The sequence below is a fragment of the Rattus norvegicus genome, chromosome 13, assembly GCF_021556685.1.
Source record: "Rattus norvegicus strain SHRSP/BbbUtx chromosome 13, alternate assembly SHRSP_T2T, whole genome shotgun sequence".
In the NCBI taxonomy this organism is placed as follows: Eukaryota; Metazoa; Chordata; class Mammalia; order Rodentia; family Muridae; genus Rattus; species Rattus norvegicus.
This window is the reverse complement of record NC_141546.1, coordinates 45346091-45364237: the sequence shown is the minus strand read 5'-3', so window position 1 is coordinate 45364237 and position 18147 is coordinate 45346091. Positions and strand designations below refer to the sequence as shown.

Below are 18147 nucleotides of genomic sequence, written 5' to 3'. Positions count from 1 at the left end.
ATTCCTCACGGCCTTAGCTGTCTCAGCTCTGTGTCTGTTCAGCAGCAACCGAGCCTTCTACCTCAACTCTCCTGATAAGCAGGATTATTTATTCCCAGCGTGTCTGTCCTGACTTCTGGGGGAGATAAGGCGGCGATGGATAGCATGCCTGCAGACTCTGGGGTCCCTTTGCCTTCCCGCCCTCGTATTAGGGATGCAGAGCATATCTTGATACAGTTTGATCTTTTAGATTAATGGAACCTGAAAAGGTAACTTCATACTCTTTTATCAGACTGTTATTTGTTTTACTAGTTCACCAAGTGACAGCTGAAGTTACCCAGTGAGCTGTGAACATGAACTTGAGGCTGGGGGAAGGGTTGGGAATTGAGAAAAGAAACATGAGTGAGAGAAAGGAATTTTTATTCATTCCCTTTCAGGATCGTAGCTGTGTTCTGAGCATTCTGGTCTGTGTTAGAGGTTATAACTTCTTGAACTTTCTTCTTTAGGAAACCCTTGAGACTCTTGGGATAACCTTCCAAAGATCGGCCTTTCGGGGTTGTACTGTCAGCAGTGGATACTTCCACTCTGGGTCCTAAGTATGATTCCAAACCTGTAATTAGGCCGTGTTTGGGGATTAGGATATCATCCAGGAAGGCTGACAGCAAGTGAGCTGACAGCTGGAACAGATGGAAAGAGGAAGGGGACAAGAGAGCCTATTTTCATGCACATGTTCCATGCAAAGGCATAAGGGATCAGAGAGCAGCAGAAATGACTTAGCATAGGGTTTGCTTCCGGTTTGTTTTATTTAGAGTGGAGGCTGGGTTTATAATTGTGAGGAGCAGTCTCGACAGAAGAGAATGAGGTTGCTCACCATTTATTCGTTCTTCATATTTAATACGTGTCTTCCACCCAGCAATAAGCATCAGGATAGTCAGGATGGCCAATGACATGGTCTCTGGACCACAGAAAGACACCAGAGGGATAACCCTCCTGTGATGGGGCTATATGAGAGTGGTGTCATGGGGACTTACAAGCACAAGAGGCCCTGAGGCCATCTCCCAGAATAACAAGGTTTCCTTTGTTTTAAATGGGAAAGAAGAGAGCAAGTTCTTAGTTAAAACCTCATACTGCACAGAAAAATGTAGAGTAAGAGAACTCAGAACTTTTCACCTTATATTTATTATTAATGAAATGGTAATAGTCATAAAAATCAAAGGCTTGGTGTACAATTCTTTTTCTTTCTTTAGTGCACAGTAAAAGACAAAACTATTATTATTAAAATGTTTATTCACTGAAGCAAAGCCAAATCTTTCTAGTGACGCACGGATCACGCTCTGAGATGCCTTCCCATCGCTTTTAAGTTAAATGCCATCATACGAACCAGTGCGTCAGGAGATAGATAGCCAAGGCAGACTCAGATTCTCAACAGTGGCTTAGAGGAGAGTAGAAGATCCTCACCCGGCATTACCACCTACAGTCTGCAGTGATACCCCCCTTAGGGTTGTCTTATCATCCCTAAAAAACTACTATTCTCTTCCTCAGATACGGGTAGAAGAATTATGAGAATCAGATGAGAGACTGTGTACTAAAGTAGTCTAAAGCCTCCTGTGTTGCTGTTAATGTTAAAAAGATGACTACTGTGAAAGTCTGTTCTGATTCTCTTTGGCTCTTTAATGGAGTAGGTGGAACATTTTATTATAAAGCTTCAGAGCACACACCATTCTGTCAAATGCATGTTGGCTACTATTATGTGACAAGATTTTCCTGGGAAGACACAACACACATCTACTCACTCCAGAGAGAGAACCCATGACAGACTAAAACAGGGACACCACTGGTGAACCAGTGGGTTTGGGGGGTGGGGCTACCTACAGGAGCAGGGATGACTCAAAGACATCTTCATCCCCAAAGCTCTCAAAAGCTGGGCACCTGGGGAGCACTGCATAGCCTTCAGGCAGCTCAGTTGAGAGTGTCCTTTCTAGGTGGCTTAGTCGGAACCTCTGCTGGGCAGCTCTGCTGTGCTCTGATTCTTTTCAGTCATCTTGACTGTCCCGCTTCTTTGTAGCAGCTGGGCTTGTCTGAAGTGACTCAGCTGTTTATCTATGTTGTTGCTCTTGGGGGAGGGGCCTACTGAATCTGGTTACTTTTAGAAACTTCCTGGGCCTGCTTTTGAGGTTTTTTTTACTTTCTCTCTAATGGGGCTTCCCTGGGAAATGGACTGTTTCCATGGGGGTGGGGGTGAGGGGGGCACCCGCTACACAACAGATAGTAAAGCCATCAGTCTGTTTTGGCCTTTGAGAAATTTCATTAATCTCTTCAAACCACACCGCCGTCTTCTCATTACTCAAGTAAAGTGGGAGTAATGATACTAGTAATTTATGTAGTTATTTTGAAGATTTGGTGAATTATCCAGTCAAGCATAATCTCTCACAAGCCAGACAAGAGTGGATGAGATGTCAAAACTGAAATTGCAACAGCAGTCATTTTCCACCTGCCGTTGCAAGTGTGGTGGCACATTTCATCTTTTCTTGGCATCTGTAGGTACAGGTACTAGGTGGCAGCCACTCCACCTGAGCACTGAAACTCCCACCTTTCAAGAAGCCTGTGCTGGAATAGAAGGGGAGACATGTTAGGGTCTGGCTTATACACGGGGGCTCTGCAGTTAGGCTTACCCTGACCCAGCTGCTACGGCAATGAGATGCACCCTGGGGCGAGCAGGATACCAGCCTAAGTGGCAACAGCAAGTGCATGTCTTCACACCCACAACACTGACACTCAGGAAGGTCGCCAACCCTCCCGGCCGCTCTCCTTCATTACTGGGACTGAAGGAGACAGATGGAGGACTTTCCTTAGAGAACAGTTTTCTTATACATGCTAACATGAAATTCATAGGAAAATCCTAGATAGAATATGCACCTACCTTGAAAGTCAGCAGAGAGACAGATTTAAAAAATAAAAGAAAAAGGAAAGAATTTGAATGGACTTGCCTGAAATTTGAGTCAGAAAGTCAGAAATCAAATGTCCTCTCAAAAGTAATTGTCCAGTTGAACATTTGTATCTTGTGTTTCTTCAAGAATCTAAGTTCTCTTATTTCTCCTCTTCTCTTACAGAAAATGAAGGAGTACTTGGAGGGTAGGAACCTCATCACTAAATTACAAGCCAAGCATGACCTCCTGCAGAAGACCCTGGGAGAAAGTGAGTATGAGCATGCTCGGCTGGAGGCTGGTGGAGCAGAGAGGCCCAGGGCTCTCTTCCAGGCCTCCAGCCCTCAGCCAGCCAGCCCCAACTGGTTATATGAATGTACTTCTCTTCCTAGACTTCAGTGTGAAAGCACTCCTTCAATGGCTGCTTGAGCAGTGGGAAAACAACAGTGTATGAGAAATGCTAATGTTCATCATGGAACATATGCTCTTTCCACACAGACCCTTCACCTTTCTGCCACGTCTGTAGTAAAGGAGCGCAGGGCTATGGCCTCTCCAGACGCTTCTTAAGACTCCCAGTCCTGGGGAGAGAGAAGGACCTCAAAAGGAGGGGGATAGACAGACTTGTTGCTTCTTTAGCTATCGGGGTGAACATTCATGTCCTTTTACTTCATCGGCAGCCATCTCTCTACTGTGGCTGTACTAAAACCCAAGTGCTAAGTGTATTGTCTCATCTCTGGCAATGATCTTACCCAGACACTGGAAAGTCCTGAGGCAGAGAACTGGACAGACATTCTGGACTTTCTCTCCCCAGTCAGCTGTCAAACAGAAGGCAAAGCAAAGGTTGAAAAGAAGCTTCCCTGAGGTTGTTTGGCACCCTGCCAGGGTCTCCTGCCTCGTTCTCAGCATCTTATGATTAATGGGATTTCCAGGTTAGGGATGCCCCTGAATGCTCTGCCCTCCTCCGCTCCTACTAGCCTGTTCTCCACCGGGAAGCACTGCGGTCTCCTCACTGACAATGTACGTTAACTCATACAGAACTCAACACCTTAAAGTCAATTCTCGAGCACTCAGAAAACTGGGAAGTAAAGCAGAATTTACAAAGACACATTGGGTTTTTAGCTCAAGAATTGGACTATCCCATTTTTCAGACCATACTAACCTACCTATTCTTCTTGCCTTGCCTTTGTCCTGCCCTGGCCAATTCCCCCAAATGATTTTCTTTTTCTTTCTCTCTAGCATCTTTGATTTTATGATTTTTTTTTAAAGATGTTTGCTTTAATGTGAGAGGGAAAAAAAGCCTTCTAGTAACTTCTGATCTTTTCCTACCTAAACAGTTCAGGTCTAGGCATGAGAGCCAGATTTGCTTACAAAAAGTCTGTACTCTCGAGCTACCAGATTGCTGTACGGTGAGTTGAAGGAAAGACAGCTCATAAAAATTATTGGAAGAAACTTATTATGATTTCTTTTTCTCAAAACAATTTGAATACAGCCTGGAAGACAGGCAAAAAGGCTTTGGAGCTGTGCGTGTGTGCGCGTGTTTGTACACATGTATGCACCAAATAATGCTACTCTAGAAGGACGGAGGCTGACCACTGGGGCTCTAAATTGCCATAATTTAAAGATGACAAGTTCCAGAGATAGAGAAAAACAATAGCTATAAATCACCCTGTGTGCAAATCATCATGTCCCTGCCTTCTGTAAGTATCTGTCACCGTAATGCAAGAGCCTCTTGTTCTTGCCACAGAGGGATAATTGATGTGTATGAATATTCCAGAATGGAAATGGGACAGATGTTGAAAATAATGGCTCAGAATAATATTTTTGCAAATGAAAGCTGAGCCTTTGGTAACAGGGCTATTGAAGATTGGGGGATGGTACTGCTGAAAGTGAGCTGGACTGTCTTAACAATTAGCAACACAAAATGAAAGAAAAACCTGGCCTTCCCCAACCCTCAGAGTTGCCTTTCCTGATCTTGAGTAAGGAGTATAGGAGTCAATCTTGTCTTTCCTGACTCAGTGCTCACCAGAGTTTGCAATTGATTTAGCTAAGACAGGTCAAGCTTCATCAACTGTTGGCCCAAAGAAGGCACCATATTACATCATGGTTTATGCATGCATATGTGCATATTTCTTATTAAAAATTTTTCCTTACCAACTTTAAGGTTTTCCATTTTATTTTTCAAAACTGTCTATGGCCTATGAAAATCTTACCACCTGTCATGAGATTGCAAGCCTTCATTTGCTACCCATGTGGGTATTGTTATCCCTGCCTTACTATGCTAGTTAACAGGAGAATTTAGTATGCTTCTAAAACTAGAACCTACATGTCTTCTCCTTCTTCCTTCCACAGTCCCTTTTCTCCTCTCCAAAGTCAAGTGTGGTGTGTGTGTGTGTGTGTGTGTGTGTGTGTGTGTGTGTGTGTGTTCGTTCATATAGTGACACACAAGCCATGTCCTATGTCCCAAAACCTACCTCTAACCACCATACGAGCATGCTCAGCACGTACGTAAGAAGCTGAACTGTGTGTATGGGAAGGCTTACTGTAAATTTTGTTCTCTAAAGTGTGACTCAACTTGTTCTTCCACACATCAATGCCTGTTTTCTCATTTAGGAAGTAGAACTGACGAGGTTCAGAGGACCTAGAGCAGTAAAGTTGCTGCCCCAAAATGAGGTTCAGGGCAATCCTTTTCTGCCTCTGGCTCCCTAGGGAGATAGGAAGGACATGGTAATTCCTAGAGCGTGCAGCTCTCCCCACCTCTACTTCAACAAATGCATTTTTCCCTTCTCTTTCCACAGGTCAGCGGACAGACTGTAGTCTTGCCAGGTGAGTGACCCTGGGAAGGGTAAGGAGAGGCCTGTGGGAGAGAGCTGTGATGTCATTGTAAAAGTTATGGATGGCTTTGCAAAGGAGTGGCCCAAGGCAGGAGCTGCTTCCTTCTCCTTGCCTCACTACCTCTATCCCCTTTCAAGTGGCTGTGGAGTTGCTCCGGTTTAGGGTAGTCTGAGCAAAATAATGTCATGGGAGATGTCACTTGATTAAGAATCTTCAAGAAACTCCCCAGAGCCACAATACTGCAAAGAAAATAAACACCAGACTCTGGATCTTGATAACCTCCTAGCTAGAAGACTTCAGTGTGTGACCTTGGGGAAGTCTCTGATACAGGGAAGACTAGGTAATCTGAGCGTTTGATCTGTGGTTGTTTTTAAGTGCATGCAAAAGACGATAGGCACTAATTAGTGACTGTGTGGAGAATGAAACATGACATTGCACTGGCTTGCCAAATAGCACTGAGGGCTGTCCTCGCTGGTGTACAAGTATGCAGTCCTCCCAGGCTTTCTCCACCCCCCTCCCACTCCACCTCAGCCAAATATTTTCCCTCACAGTCATAATGGGGCTATGAACTGGCAGAGAACATGACATTCATTCAGCTAGCACCCTGAGATGCCCGAAACGTGCTGGTTTAAAAGGAGAACGCGCCTTAATGAAGCACATGGCCTTATATCAACCTGGCAACTCATAGTCGTGAGGCCACTTACAGTTAAGGCTCACCAGTGACGAGTTATCTGATTTCCATCATTTCGTCATAGTGGAGTAGAGCTGAGGTCCCGTGAGTACGCCATTCCTGAGGACTGCTCTGGCGGGGTAGGGTTAGCTCTGTCAGAGGCACCGCATCACTGGAAAGACTAAAAGGAGCTGCACTGATTTCCCACGCTGGTTATCCCTTTCTCCACGTGTGCCCTTGGACTATTCATTTCTCCTCTCAGAATATCAGTCCCCTCTTCTCGAAGACAAGAGCATTTTGTTAGCTCAGAAAAGCAGTACAGTTTCAACAAGGTGCTTTAAGGGCAGGCTGGCAGCAGTCAGAACAAGGCCCAGCCCACCTTCCCAGAGCAGGGCGGTGCTGCCTCCTCATTGAGTAGTGTGGTCTGTGTCTGATACCCTGGATACAAAGGCCCCCACAGCTAAGCACAGCTTGAAACAATGACAGGGCCCTGAGGTCCCACCCTCTAGATAAAAAACAAAAATTAATTAATAAACTTAAGTGCTCCTTTCCCCACCCCCAGACTCAAGAGAAGATATACACTCTTTGGTGTTTAGTTTTTGTTTCCTTTCATACAGAAAGACCTTTAAGTTGTCTAACATGACTCTGCTTTACTACAGAGTAAACTGCTTGCTGCCTATTTACCTGTAGAACAGTGATAGACATTAACCCTCTATGCTTCTATGAAAGACTAAAGTTTATTAGGCTTTTGTTGGGAATTAACTTGGCAAGTCTCTTAGCTTCCTCTGGGACTGATCTCAGGATCGCGATGGGTCATTGCCTGCTGCTACAATTGTTTTACATGGTTTAAAGCTTTAGTTCTGGACTGAGGAGTGGTCATCTCATTCTGTCCCCTTTTTCTCTTTTTCCTTCCTGTTGCTGGACTGGTCCTTTCTGATTTGGTGGGACAACCACAGGCGAAGCTCAACCGTGAGGAAACAGGTAAGAGCCCAACAGAGCCAGACTGCCCAGCCTGGCTCATGAAGATCAAGTATGTCCCTCGGCTGTGATGAATTTCATGATGTGCCTCTGACGTCATGCTTACGCTTGGCTGTACCTTTAGTCACCGCATGGTTAAGACGGTAGCAGCCACTGGTTCCAAGCTGGCTGGAATTATCATAGGCTTCCTGATCCATTCTTCTCCTTATGGGATCTTCCATTTAACTTTCTGGTAGGTTAGGTTTGACTTAAACTTGGACAAATTGTTCCGTAACAGCCCGTGATGTCCTTCCCTAGGAGAACATGAAGAGGCCTCACACGTCCTTACATATACACCAGTCGCTCAAATAGCTGATCCTCAATCCAAACGTCTCACTTAAGTTAGAGGTTTTGCTTGCCTCTGTTCACGTTGTCCTCTTAGATGTAACCTGACGACCCTGGTGTAGGCAGGAACCTGTTCTGGGAGTGATAGGAAGAAATGCTCATCTTGGCAGGTTTGCGCTGACTGTCACCACTGTATTAAAACTCACTGCTGCGCAGCCAGCTGTCACCCATGTTAGGGGACTCTTAGCAGGGGCCTCGAGTGATCCACAACAGGGGAAATCGCAGCACAATTCCTACTTACTTTAAAAGGAAAAAAATTTAAATGAAGTGTATTTTTGCAGTAGCAAAATTCCATTCACTAATTATAGTCTATGGTAAGCAGTGAAGTGACTTCATGTTTCCCTCAGCTTCTCACACCAGCTTTGCAGGAGGGAAAGTTAGCGAGTACGGGGTGGAAGGCAGGGCTCAGAAATATCCTTCTGTCTACCAGGAAAAAGCTGATCCAGGCCTTTAAAAAAAATCATTTGCAGGGCTGGAAAGATGGCTCAGCAGTTAAGAGCACTTGCTGCTCTTCTAGAGGACCTGAGTTCAGTCCCAGCACCCATGTCATGCCACTTACAGCTGCCTGTAACTCTAGCCCCAGGAGATCCAACGCCATCTTCTGGCCTCTTGGGTACCTGCACATACATGATATAAATACACAAATGACTATAATATAACGTTATATGTCAGTTGTGGTGCTGCACAGAGGCCCTAGCCTGGGGCAGTCTCAGGTGCAGGGGATACAGGCTTCCTCTACTCTTCCCAGCCCCAGCTCTCTTCATGCATCTGAGACTACCCTGCCACGGCGGGGTCCACCATGGCATTCACTGGACAAGCTTTGCCGTGTCCTCAATTTCTCAATACACTGGAGATTTGTTTTATTTCATGTGTATCAGTGTTTGGCCTGCATGTATGTGTGTACATATGTATGCATGCCTGGTGCCTGGTGGAAGTGAGGGGGGGTGTCAGATCCCCTGAAACCGAGATTACAGATAGTTGTAAGTCACTGTGTGAGTTCTAATGCACTGAGTGGATCCTAATCCAGACCTGGGTCTTCTGCTAGGACAGTAAGTACTCTTAGTTGCTTAGCCATCTCTCTAGCCTTCATCTTCCTCCTGACCCTAGATGGAACTTTAATGAGAAAAATCAATCTTGTTTTCTCTTTTATTTTTATTTTTTCCTTTATAAGGACAGCATCTTACTTATTGTGCAGTCCAATCTGACTTTGAACTTATGACTCTGATACCGCTGCCTCACAAATTCTGGACTACAGGCCTATGCTAGCAGGCCTGGCTATTTACATCTTCTGGATAAGAAAAATCTCACTGTAGCTTTCTACCATCTTGTTCCTATAATTCTTTTCTCTCCTTTCTCTCAGGGTTTCTCTTAAAACTTGAGAGGAATGGAATGCCTCTCAGATAATTTATTGTATTTAAAATTAATAGACATATATCTTATAGACTAAGCAACCACTTTTCCTTTATTACCAAAAGTAGGCTTGACCTTGAAATTTACTTCTTCATTTCTGATCTAAGTCTAGACTTCCTGCTTAGACCTAGAGCTTCCAGGTGGGAGCTTTGAAGCTTCTGCTCTGCAGGAGTGCTGGGGTTCGGTTGGTAGGATCTGCCCCTGACTAGGGTCACCATCAGCAGGGATGGCACCTGCCTGGTTTACAAGGCATATTGCTGCACTAAAGCATTTGCGGGCAAGGCGTGTTCCCTGTACAGATCTGCATCAGAGGCCAGGGTTCACTACATCTGTTAAGTCCCTTTAATTGGCTTTTCTTATAGTTTCCCTCTGGCAAGAAGTTTTTCTTAGATGGTAAGATTAGTAAAATTTGGCTGGAGAGATGGCTTACAGGTTAAGAGCACTGACTGCTCTTCCAGAGGTCCTGAGTTCAATTCCAGCAACCACATGGTGGCTCACAACCATCTGTAAAGAGATCTGATGCCCTCTTCTGGTGTGTCTGATGATAGCTACAGTGTACTTATATATAATAAATAAATAAATCTTTAGAAAAATAGTAAAATCATAATTTAGAAGATCTTGCTTATATAAATAACCAAGAAATCAATGTTTGTTTCTTATAAGTCAGTTAAATAAGAGAAATAATCTGGAAATTTGTTTTTCTGTAGAGACTAAGTTCAAACCAACCCAGACCTTTCCTAAAGAGGAGAAGAGCCCTGAGCTGACATTTACTGGCCTCTTTGCTCCACTCAAGCCCTTCACTTCCTCTCCCTACCCGTTACTTCCTGACCTTGCTTCCTCTGATCCTTGAAATTTAAGTGTTTTCCTTAAATGTGATCTACTCTGTGCTTGTCTCTTTTTAAAAGGTTCATTTATTTTATTTTATGCATATTGGTGTTTTGCCAACATGTATGTCTGGAGGCCAGAAGAGGGCATCAGCTCCTGTGGAACTGGAGTTAGAATGGTTGTGAGTTGCCATGTGAGGGTTGAAAACTGAACCTGGGTCCTCTGCTTTTAACTACTGAGCCATGTCTCCAGACTCAAGCATGCAGTGTCTACATGTACTAAAACAAATAGTATCCCATTAATACCTACAGATTGTATGTACCAGTTTAAAAAAATTTAAATCCAATTAATCCTAAAAGAAAGTCTTCCAACTATGGATATTTTATAGTCATCTTCCTGATAGTTTTCTCCTGTAAATTACTGACTGCTGTTTTACTCTTTCCAAATTATACCAACTGTCAGTTCCCTTCAGCTTCCTTAATCTGATCGAATGGAAATTTGCCCTGATTGTCCTTACTGACCCTTTCCAGCTAAGATTATATGATCAAAGACATTGTGAGCCAAATAGGAAACTGACCAAACTGACATTGCTTCTAACATTGAGAAAAGAAGGGAGAAAGAAAAAGGCAATGGGTGAAAAATATATAGGAAGTGCTGGGGTAGTTGTATGTAGTTAGTGTAGGTCTTTGTGGGTATGTTGGGAACACATGGGCACATCCGGGGAAGTGAAGTCACTTGTGGCTTAGAAGTATCACAGGTAGCAGCCAGGATAATGGGGGCATCTGAAACCTCTGTGCCCTTGTTCCTTACTAGACTCTGCCTTAGCCACCATTCTAGCCTTCTGTGGTAGGAGAGAGCTCTGCTCTAGCCTTGTGACTACAAAATATTTCCATAGATCACTTCTGATGGGTTCTTGGTGGCAATAGGCTTGCATGTTGTCTTTCAGGCCTTGTTCCCTGAGAACTGCAGAAGTCATCCTGCTGGTGGTGTTACACGTCCTGCCCATCCAGACAGAATTCTACATTTCGCAGTTTACTAATGCCAGGAACCTGGATGTTTCCCAATGTCCTCCTTGAGTGTTAGACAAAATCTGGGACCAGAAAAACTCTGCAAATCTGTTCTGCTACCTTCATTGTCTCTCCTGCTACATGACTTCTGAAAAATGGAGGCCTTCTCTCCTTATAATAGTTGAGCCTTGTATTTCCATTAGAATAAGGAATAAAGGACAAAGATTCTCCTAGGGTTACTTGGCCTGACAAGGTTACTTGATCTAAGGATGTCAGATGCTGGTTTACAAGGATGAGCATTAGGAGCAGGTGTGGGTTTTCCACATCATCAATCCCAGGGCAGCAGAGAGGCAGGCAGATTTCTGTGTGAGTTTGAGGCCAGCCTGATGTACATCGTGAGTTCCAGGCCAACCAGGACTACTTACTGAGACCCTGTCTGTCTCAAAAGAAAATAACAATAAAATGAGCATTTTATGACACTGAAACCTTTCTGGCTCCAGCTTCACTTTGGCAGCATCCTGAACCCCTGGCAAGCTTGGAACCTACATAGGCCAAGCCGTCTCTTCTCTCAGCCTGACTCTCTCATGAGACCCAGATGCTTCCCTTATAGTAGCCAAACCCATGGCCACAGTTGAAAATTGAAAGCCAGATGGATATAATGCAGAAGACACAGAAGACACAAGGCTCTACCACACTGGAGTAGTCTTGCCTGGACATCTGAAACTAGGTTTTAGAGCATCTCTTATGCTCTTCTTTCATACATAAGAATGTTACTCATGTGGCTGCATTACAAAACCTTTCTGATTTTCAGTAATAATTAGCAAGCATTGTTTACTCCCCTTACAGTCTGTAGTATGAATGACGGCAAAGTATTCAGTAACAAAGCAAGTCCTGGCTTTTCCACTTGCTAGCTGAGTGATACAATTAGCCATTTAACCTTACTAAACCTCATTTCTACATTATCTAAAAGACTTTTTATAAGGCCTAATGCCTCTATGAATGTAGACATTAATATTCAGGTACTTGGAGCTGGAGAGATGGCGGAGTGGTCACGAGCACTGGCTGCTCTTGTAGAGGACCCTCATTCAATTCATGGATGGCTTACAGCCATCTGAAACCCTAATCCCAGGAGATCCAGTGTGCTCTCTGGCCTCTTCGGATATCAGACATACAAGTATCACACAGACATGCATGTAGGCAAAACACTCATACACACAAAATAAAATAAATACAGTGTAAAACTTAAAGACACAAACAGGTATATTCATGTATCAGTAAGACATGTGACCAGCCCTTTCACTAGTCCCTTCCTCTGTTTGTAGACAGGAAGTTGAAACCCATATGAATTCAGTGGAACAGTCAGGATTATATGGCAAAAGCACAAAATAAAATGTACATGTGGGGATCCTGCTATACATATTCCCAGGTCACCCTTAATCTTCAAGAGATGTCTTTCTTTTATTACCTTTATTGTGCCAACTAAACCATTTTTCTTTTAGGTTTCTTTCTTTTAGATTTTTAAGTTTTATTTTTTTATGTGCATTGGTTGGGTGTTTTGCTTGCCTCTCTCTGTCTATCTCTGTCCATCTCTCTTCTTTGTTTTCTCTCTCTCTCTCTCTCTCTCTCTCTCTCTCTCTCTCTCTCTCTCTCTCTCTCTCCTGCTAAAAACTATAGCCCTTTTTGGTCATCTTTAAAACCTTCTCCTTCCACTTCTGCAGCCATATCCATAACCACCACCTTAGGGCCAGCCTGCACTTCACTTCCTCTGCAGTACTGCTCCCTTCATGGGCCCATAATCTGTTCACTGTTATCCACTGTAATGTCTAATATCTTTATAGCTCCCTCCAACAAAATTCTATCCTTCATTAACACATATCCTCCTCCACCACATCTACCACCTTGGTGTCCATATCCTGTTCTTCACCAGCATTGTGCCTTAACTACTGTAACCAGGACTGCCACCATAGTTGCCACCATCACCTCCAAATTTATTATATTGATCATCATCACCTCCACCACCACCATAACCAGGACCACACCATGTCCTCTCTACAGTCATAACCAGACCACACCATGTCTTCCTCTATGACCATAACCAGGACCATACCATGTCCTCTCTACAGTCATAACCAGACCACACCATGTCTTCCTCTATGACTATAACCAGGACCGCCACTGTAGCCTCCTCTTCCACTAAAATTTTCACCATGACCAAAATTACCTCCACTGCCTCCAAAGTTCCCTTCTTGACCTGTAAAGTTGCCAGATTCACCTCCACCACTCTCTGTGACCCAGCAGATGGCTCGTCTTGTTTAGAGAAGACCTAATTCCCTCACATTTATGACCATTAACTGTGGGCTTCCTAAATAGTTTTACCAACTACAAAAGCAAGTTACAAAAGCAAATCCTCTTTTTCCATTCTTGTTTATCCTCCACAACTTGTATGGTTTTGATCTTGCCAAACTTTTCAAAGTAGTCTCTCAAGTTATAGTCTTCTGTATCTTCTTTAATACCACTAATAGAATCTTTCTTCACTGTTAACGGGCACCAGCCTTTAAAGAATCATTTCTAGAAACAGTTATCTCTGGTTCTACCACACCCCATCAGCCTGTGAGGTCGAGCACACATTGCTGCATCTACTTCTTCAACACATGAGTTAAGGTCACAGAAGCAAAGCCCCTGGAATATTTTGTTTGGGGTGTCTCTCACTACTATACTGTCTGTAAGTGATCCTCATTTCTCAGAGTATTCTCTTAAATGTCATCTGTATTTTCAAACAGCTTCCTCGAGTGCTCTGGTTCCTTCAGATCATGGCCTTCCTTCTCCCCTCCCCAATCAGTATCAATGAAGAGTCAGGCTGGGGGTGACCAGACAGCGGTGTTATCTCCATTTTGAGACCAGACTCACTTCTTCTATTTTTGGTTTTTGATTTCTGTATTCCTGTTTTGTTTTTCAGGACTCCAGCCAGGCAATTCCTCTGGTGGTAGAAAGCTGCATCCGGTTTATTAGCAGACATGGTAAGCAGAAATACAGCTTCGCTCATACCTTTGTGCAAAAAGTTAGAACTTCAAAGACTCCTTTACAAAACAATAGCAGTAGTTGGAGCTGGAGAGATGCTTCAGTGGTTAAGATCGCTTGCTGCACAGCCAAGAGGACCTCAATTCAAATTCCCAAACTGCCATAACAAGAAGAGCCGCATCTTATGCACAGCTGTAACTCTAGTTCTGTGGAAGGCAGAGACAGGGTCTCTGGGGCTTGAGGACTGCCACCCTACCCCTAAAAAGAATCCTATAAGATCTAGGTTCAGGGGAAAGTCACTGCCTCAAAGGAGTGTGTCAAAGGCAGAGAGTATTAGAATAGAGAACAACCAACACTGTCCTCTGCCCTCCATAGCTACACACAAGCACATGTATACATTATATGCATATACACCAGAGAGAGAAGAGAGAGTGCCTTCCCATCCTCACATTCTGAGAAAAGGAATAAGTCTTAACTCATTCATGTACTGCTGACTCCCTCAGAAAGACCGTGTCTACCTATTTTGACCTAGCCACTTACCATGCTCTTCTGTAGCTCCAGAGTTTTAAATCCCAGCAGTCTTGTGAAGAAGTGCAGTTAGACCATGTGGTTGTGGTGGTAATGGACCTGTAGTTATAGTCTTGGTGTATGTAGGTACCTTCCATGGCATAGCCTAACCATTTTGTCCCATTAGCTGTGCTGGGATGGTTTGAAACAGTTTCATCTCTAATGTTGCATTGATTGTGTATATAATATTTGGATTTTGTTTTAATTTGGCCTCATTGGATATAGTGTTCCTATGAGCTCCATAACTGTTGTAAAGTTGTATCCGACTTTTGAGAGTCCTCAGGGACTGGCTCTTTCTCAACATTAGTCAAGGTGTACTTACCCTTCTGCTTGGGCAAAGCCAAGAGATTTAACTCTGTTCTTTACCAGCTAATGGCCTCATTAGACAGATTTAATAATTACCAGCAAGTTTATTTTCCAAAGGTGAGAATATTTAGAATATCTATACTGGACTTTAATTGTTTAGAAACCACATCAGAAATAGTTTTTAAATACTTTAAAAAGTCATAAAATGGCCATCCTGGAGCTAAAGAAGCCAGATATTGCTTGTCTAAATTCCAAGGCACCTTTCTATTCTACATCCTCTTCTCCCTATAAACTGGGATATTTCTTAGAGTCATTGTTGAAATAATAATTATTTCAGCATTCTTTTTTTTTTTTTTTTTGGTTCTTTTTTTTTTTTTTTTTTTCGGAGCTGGGGACCGAACCCAGGGCCTTGCGCTTCCTAGGTAAGCGCTCTACCACTGAGCTAAATCCCCAGCCCCTATTTCAGCATTCTTACATCATATCCTAATCTCGATAAACTGTAAGTTTCTAATGTTACCTCAGTTCTCTTGAAGTATGAGCATGGCTCCTCACTGTTGAACAACCAACAGGGAGGTTATGAGCCCCTGACCAGGACTGAGCATCATGTATTGCCAAAAAAGAAAACATACAGAGAAATGATTTACTAATCTTGTCTTTAAGTGATTTTTATGATGTGTTTGGAAGAAAATAAGTGAGCAGATACTAAGTTAATGAAAGAAATAAAGCAATAGTAATTGATAGTGGCAGAATAAGAAACTTTACAAGATAGCAGTAATTAATACCACGGAGCTGGCAAAGACAAATTCAAGCTGAGTTCAGTAGAAGAGGTTCCTAACGAACAGTGGGAAGAAGTGGGTTCTTTCATTCACCCATGCATTCATCTGTTCCTTCAACACAGAGTCCATATTGGTTGCTTATTAACGACCAGTGAAAAGGCTCCTGCTGGAACTTCTGTTCCACTGAGGAACAAGCACGATTAGCTAGCAAACACACTGACTTGCAGTATTTCCAGTGCTGGTGTATGTTACAAAGAAAAGAGAAACAGAGTGTAGGATGGGAGTGGAGAGAGGCACTGTTTAATGGGTCATGAAAAGTCCACACTTTGGTGGACTTGTGAGGAAGAGGTAAGCGATGTGTCCGTCTGAGGAAGAGTATTTTGTGGTGAAAGAGCACAAAGTGCAGGACCTGTTGACAGACGGAAGAAAGAACACAGGCTGAAGCAGGAAGGGTGAAGGGCGGTTGACCAGAGGTGAAGCCACAGGCCAGTGCTTTACAGCATTTTCAAATAGTTTACACTAATCCAAGAGCACTTTATGCTTTCATGTTCGCGTGTGCTAAGAAAAACAAAGACTAAAGATTATAGATATATTATTTTGGTTATACATTATACCAAAATGTCAACTGGTTTTTCCTTTCTAGAAAACTTGTTTCTCCTCTCAGAATTATTATATCACTTACTCAAAAGATTCTGTCTGGTGTGCCAGTGAGATGGCTCAGTGGGTAAAAGTGCTTGCCTCACAAGCCTGATAATACGAGTTCAATCCTCAGAACATGGATTTCCACATGTGCCATAGCATACACACACAAGTGTGCACATGCGTGTATGCATACGCACACAGAGACATGCATAGACACACAGACACACATAAAACAACAACAATAATAATAATAACAACAACAACAACAATAATAATAATAATAATAATAATAATAATTGGTCCTAATAGTAAGTGGCCCTAGTCTAGAGAATCTATTCTCTAGGGGAACTGGAAACTAGACTGAAGGAGAGCTCAGTATTTTAGGCCAGTTGTCTGATTTCCAGCAAGTTCATCTCTCATTTGTTCTTCCCTTGGTCCCACAGGCCAAGGCTACATGACCTTAGCCATCAGACGTACCCAAGAGCACTGAACTGACCCTCTCAGAAAGTTGTGTAGTACTTTCCCATCTAAAACACACCAAGTAGCCTGGTTTGAGGTGACATTTCCTTGTACTCTGTTTCCAGTTAAGTCCTGGGGTATGTTTCCGTTTCTGTCAGAGTCTCAGTATTTATGATACATTTTATGTTTAAACAACAATTTCTGGCTCTCATACCCCATTTGGTAACTGATATAGTACCACCGCACTAGCACTGATGGGATTTTAATGTTGCTTGCCGTTCTCTGAGGAGTATTTTAGAGATTGCCTCAGAGGAACAAACAGCTTACACCTTACTAGAAGCCGGGCAATGACATTCCTTCACTTACTTCCAGTCAGATTCCACAATTTCAGTCTTGTTATACCTCCAGGACCTAACTAATTGAATACAGCTCCCCTCACCTAGAGGACAATTATGAAATAGCCAGCAAAATATAGCCTCATTCTGTTTTGTTTGCTTTTCTAGAATCTGAGGTTTCTATCAAGGTTTTGGAATATCACAGAGAAATGTTGACAAAGGAGATCTAGGCTTAGAGAAAGGCTAAAAGTCCTGATACAGCTGGAGATAGTAGTTAGGCCAATCAGTAGTGATTGTTTCCTGATTTTTCTTACTGAGAATGTGTAGTGTGTGGTGTGTGGTGCTCGATGTAACCTGTCTAAGTACATCAGGCCAAGATGGCTTCCTCCCACCCTCTCTGTACATGCACTGGAATAAGCCCTGAGTCTGACACCAAAAACTGAGTCTGTGATTGCAACAAGACTACCTTTGAGCTCTGGTCCCGGTTCTCCGTGTCATCGGTCACCAGCCCCTCATCTAGAACATGAGTTACTGCTAACCCTGACCTTGGATGGTTATATGAGGACAAATACTTTCTAGGATAGCATTATTGGCAATCATTATATAAGCATTGTCTTTCATGACTATCTCCACTCCAGCAAAATCATGAGAAGATAATTTTTGTGCACCTTGCAATGCAGTATTAACATGTTTTCTTTAAAAAAAACAAAACAAAACAAAAACAAAACAAAGGGCAGCCATCAGGGACCAGTGCCTTGAACAGAGATTGACAAAGTCATCCACTGATTGGTCACATTTGTTTTTATGTCATCAGTTCAGAGATTTTCCTAGAATAATGGGAATAGTGTTAAAATGCTAACGAAGTTATAACAACCCATCTTTCTCTAACCTCTCATGGTACATAGTGTTCTACCTGCCAATACCTGCCTCCATTCTTGGACCGCAGGCAGTAAGAAAGCACCCAGAGGTGATTTCCCACTCTATAGTCAGGAACAGTAAACTAAAAGTGGGGAGGCCACAGCCTGGTAGTCTCCC

The 18147-nt window shown here is 43.2% G+C and overlaps 1 protein-coding gene and 1 long non-coding RNA gene across 15 annotated transcripts in view; one reads left to right on the top strand and one right to left on the bottom strand.

The window, feature by feature from the left end:
• The window catches only part of Srgap2 (SLIT-ROBO Rho GTPase activating protein 2), a 223258-nt gene that overhangs the window by 178386 nt on the left and 26725 nt on the right, over positions 1-18147 (top strand). For all 14 annotated transcript variants that reach the window (XR_015635271.1, NM_001401376.1, XM_087581157.1 and 11 more), the window contains 4 exon segments: positions 3090-3174; positions 5699-5726; positions 7362-7386; positions 13966-14026. Coding sequence is in view for 13 of the 14 variants with exons in the window: in NM_001401376.1 (NP_001388305.1) it covers positions 3090-3174; positions 5699-5726; positions 7362-7386; positions 13966-14026 (199 nt within the window). In the remaining variant the exon portion in view is untranslated.
• LOC148001599 (uncharacterized) lies at positions 1141-6837 on the bottom strand. The gene is made up of 3 exons (XR_015635889.1): positions 6440-6837; positions 3653-3718; positions 1141-2586 (listed from the first exon to the last, which is right to left on the bottom strand). It is a non-coding gene; the product is annotated as an uncharacterized LOC148001599 (long non-coding RNA).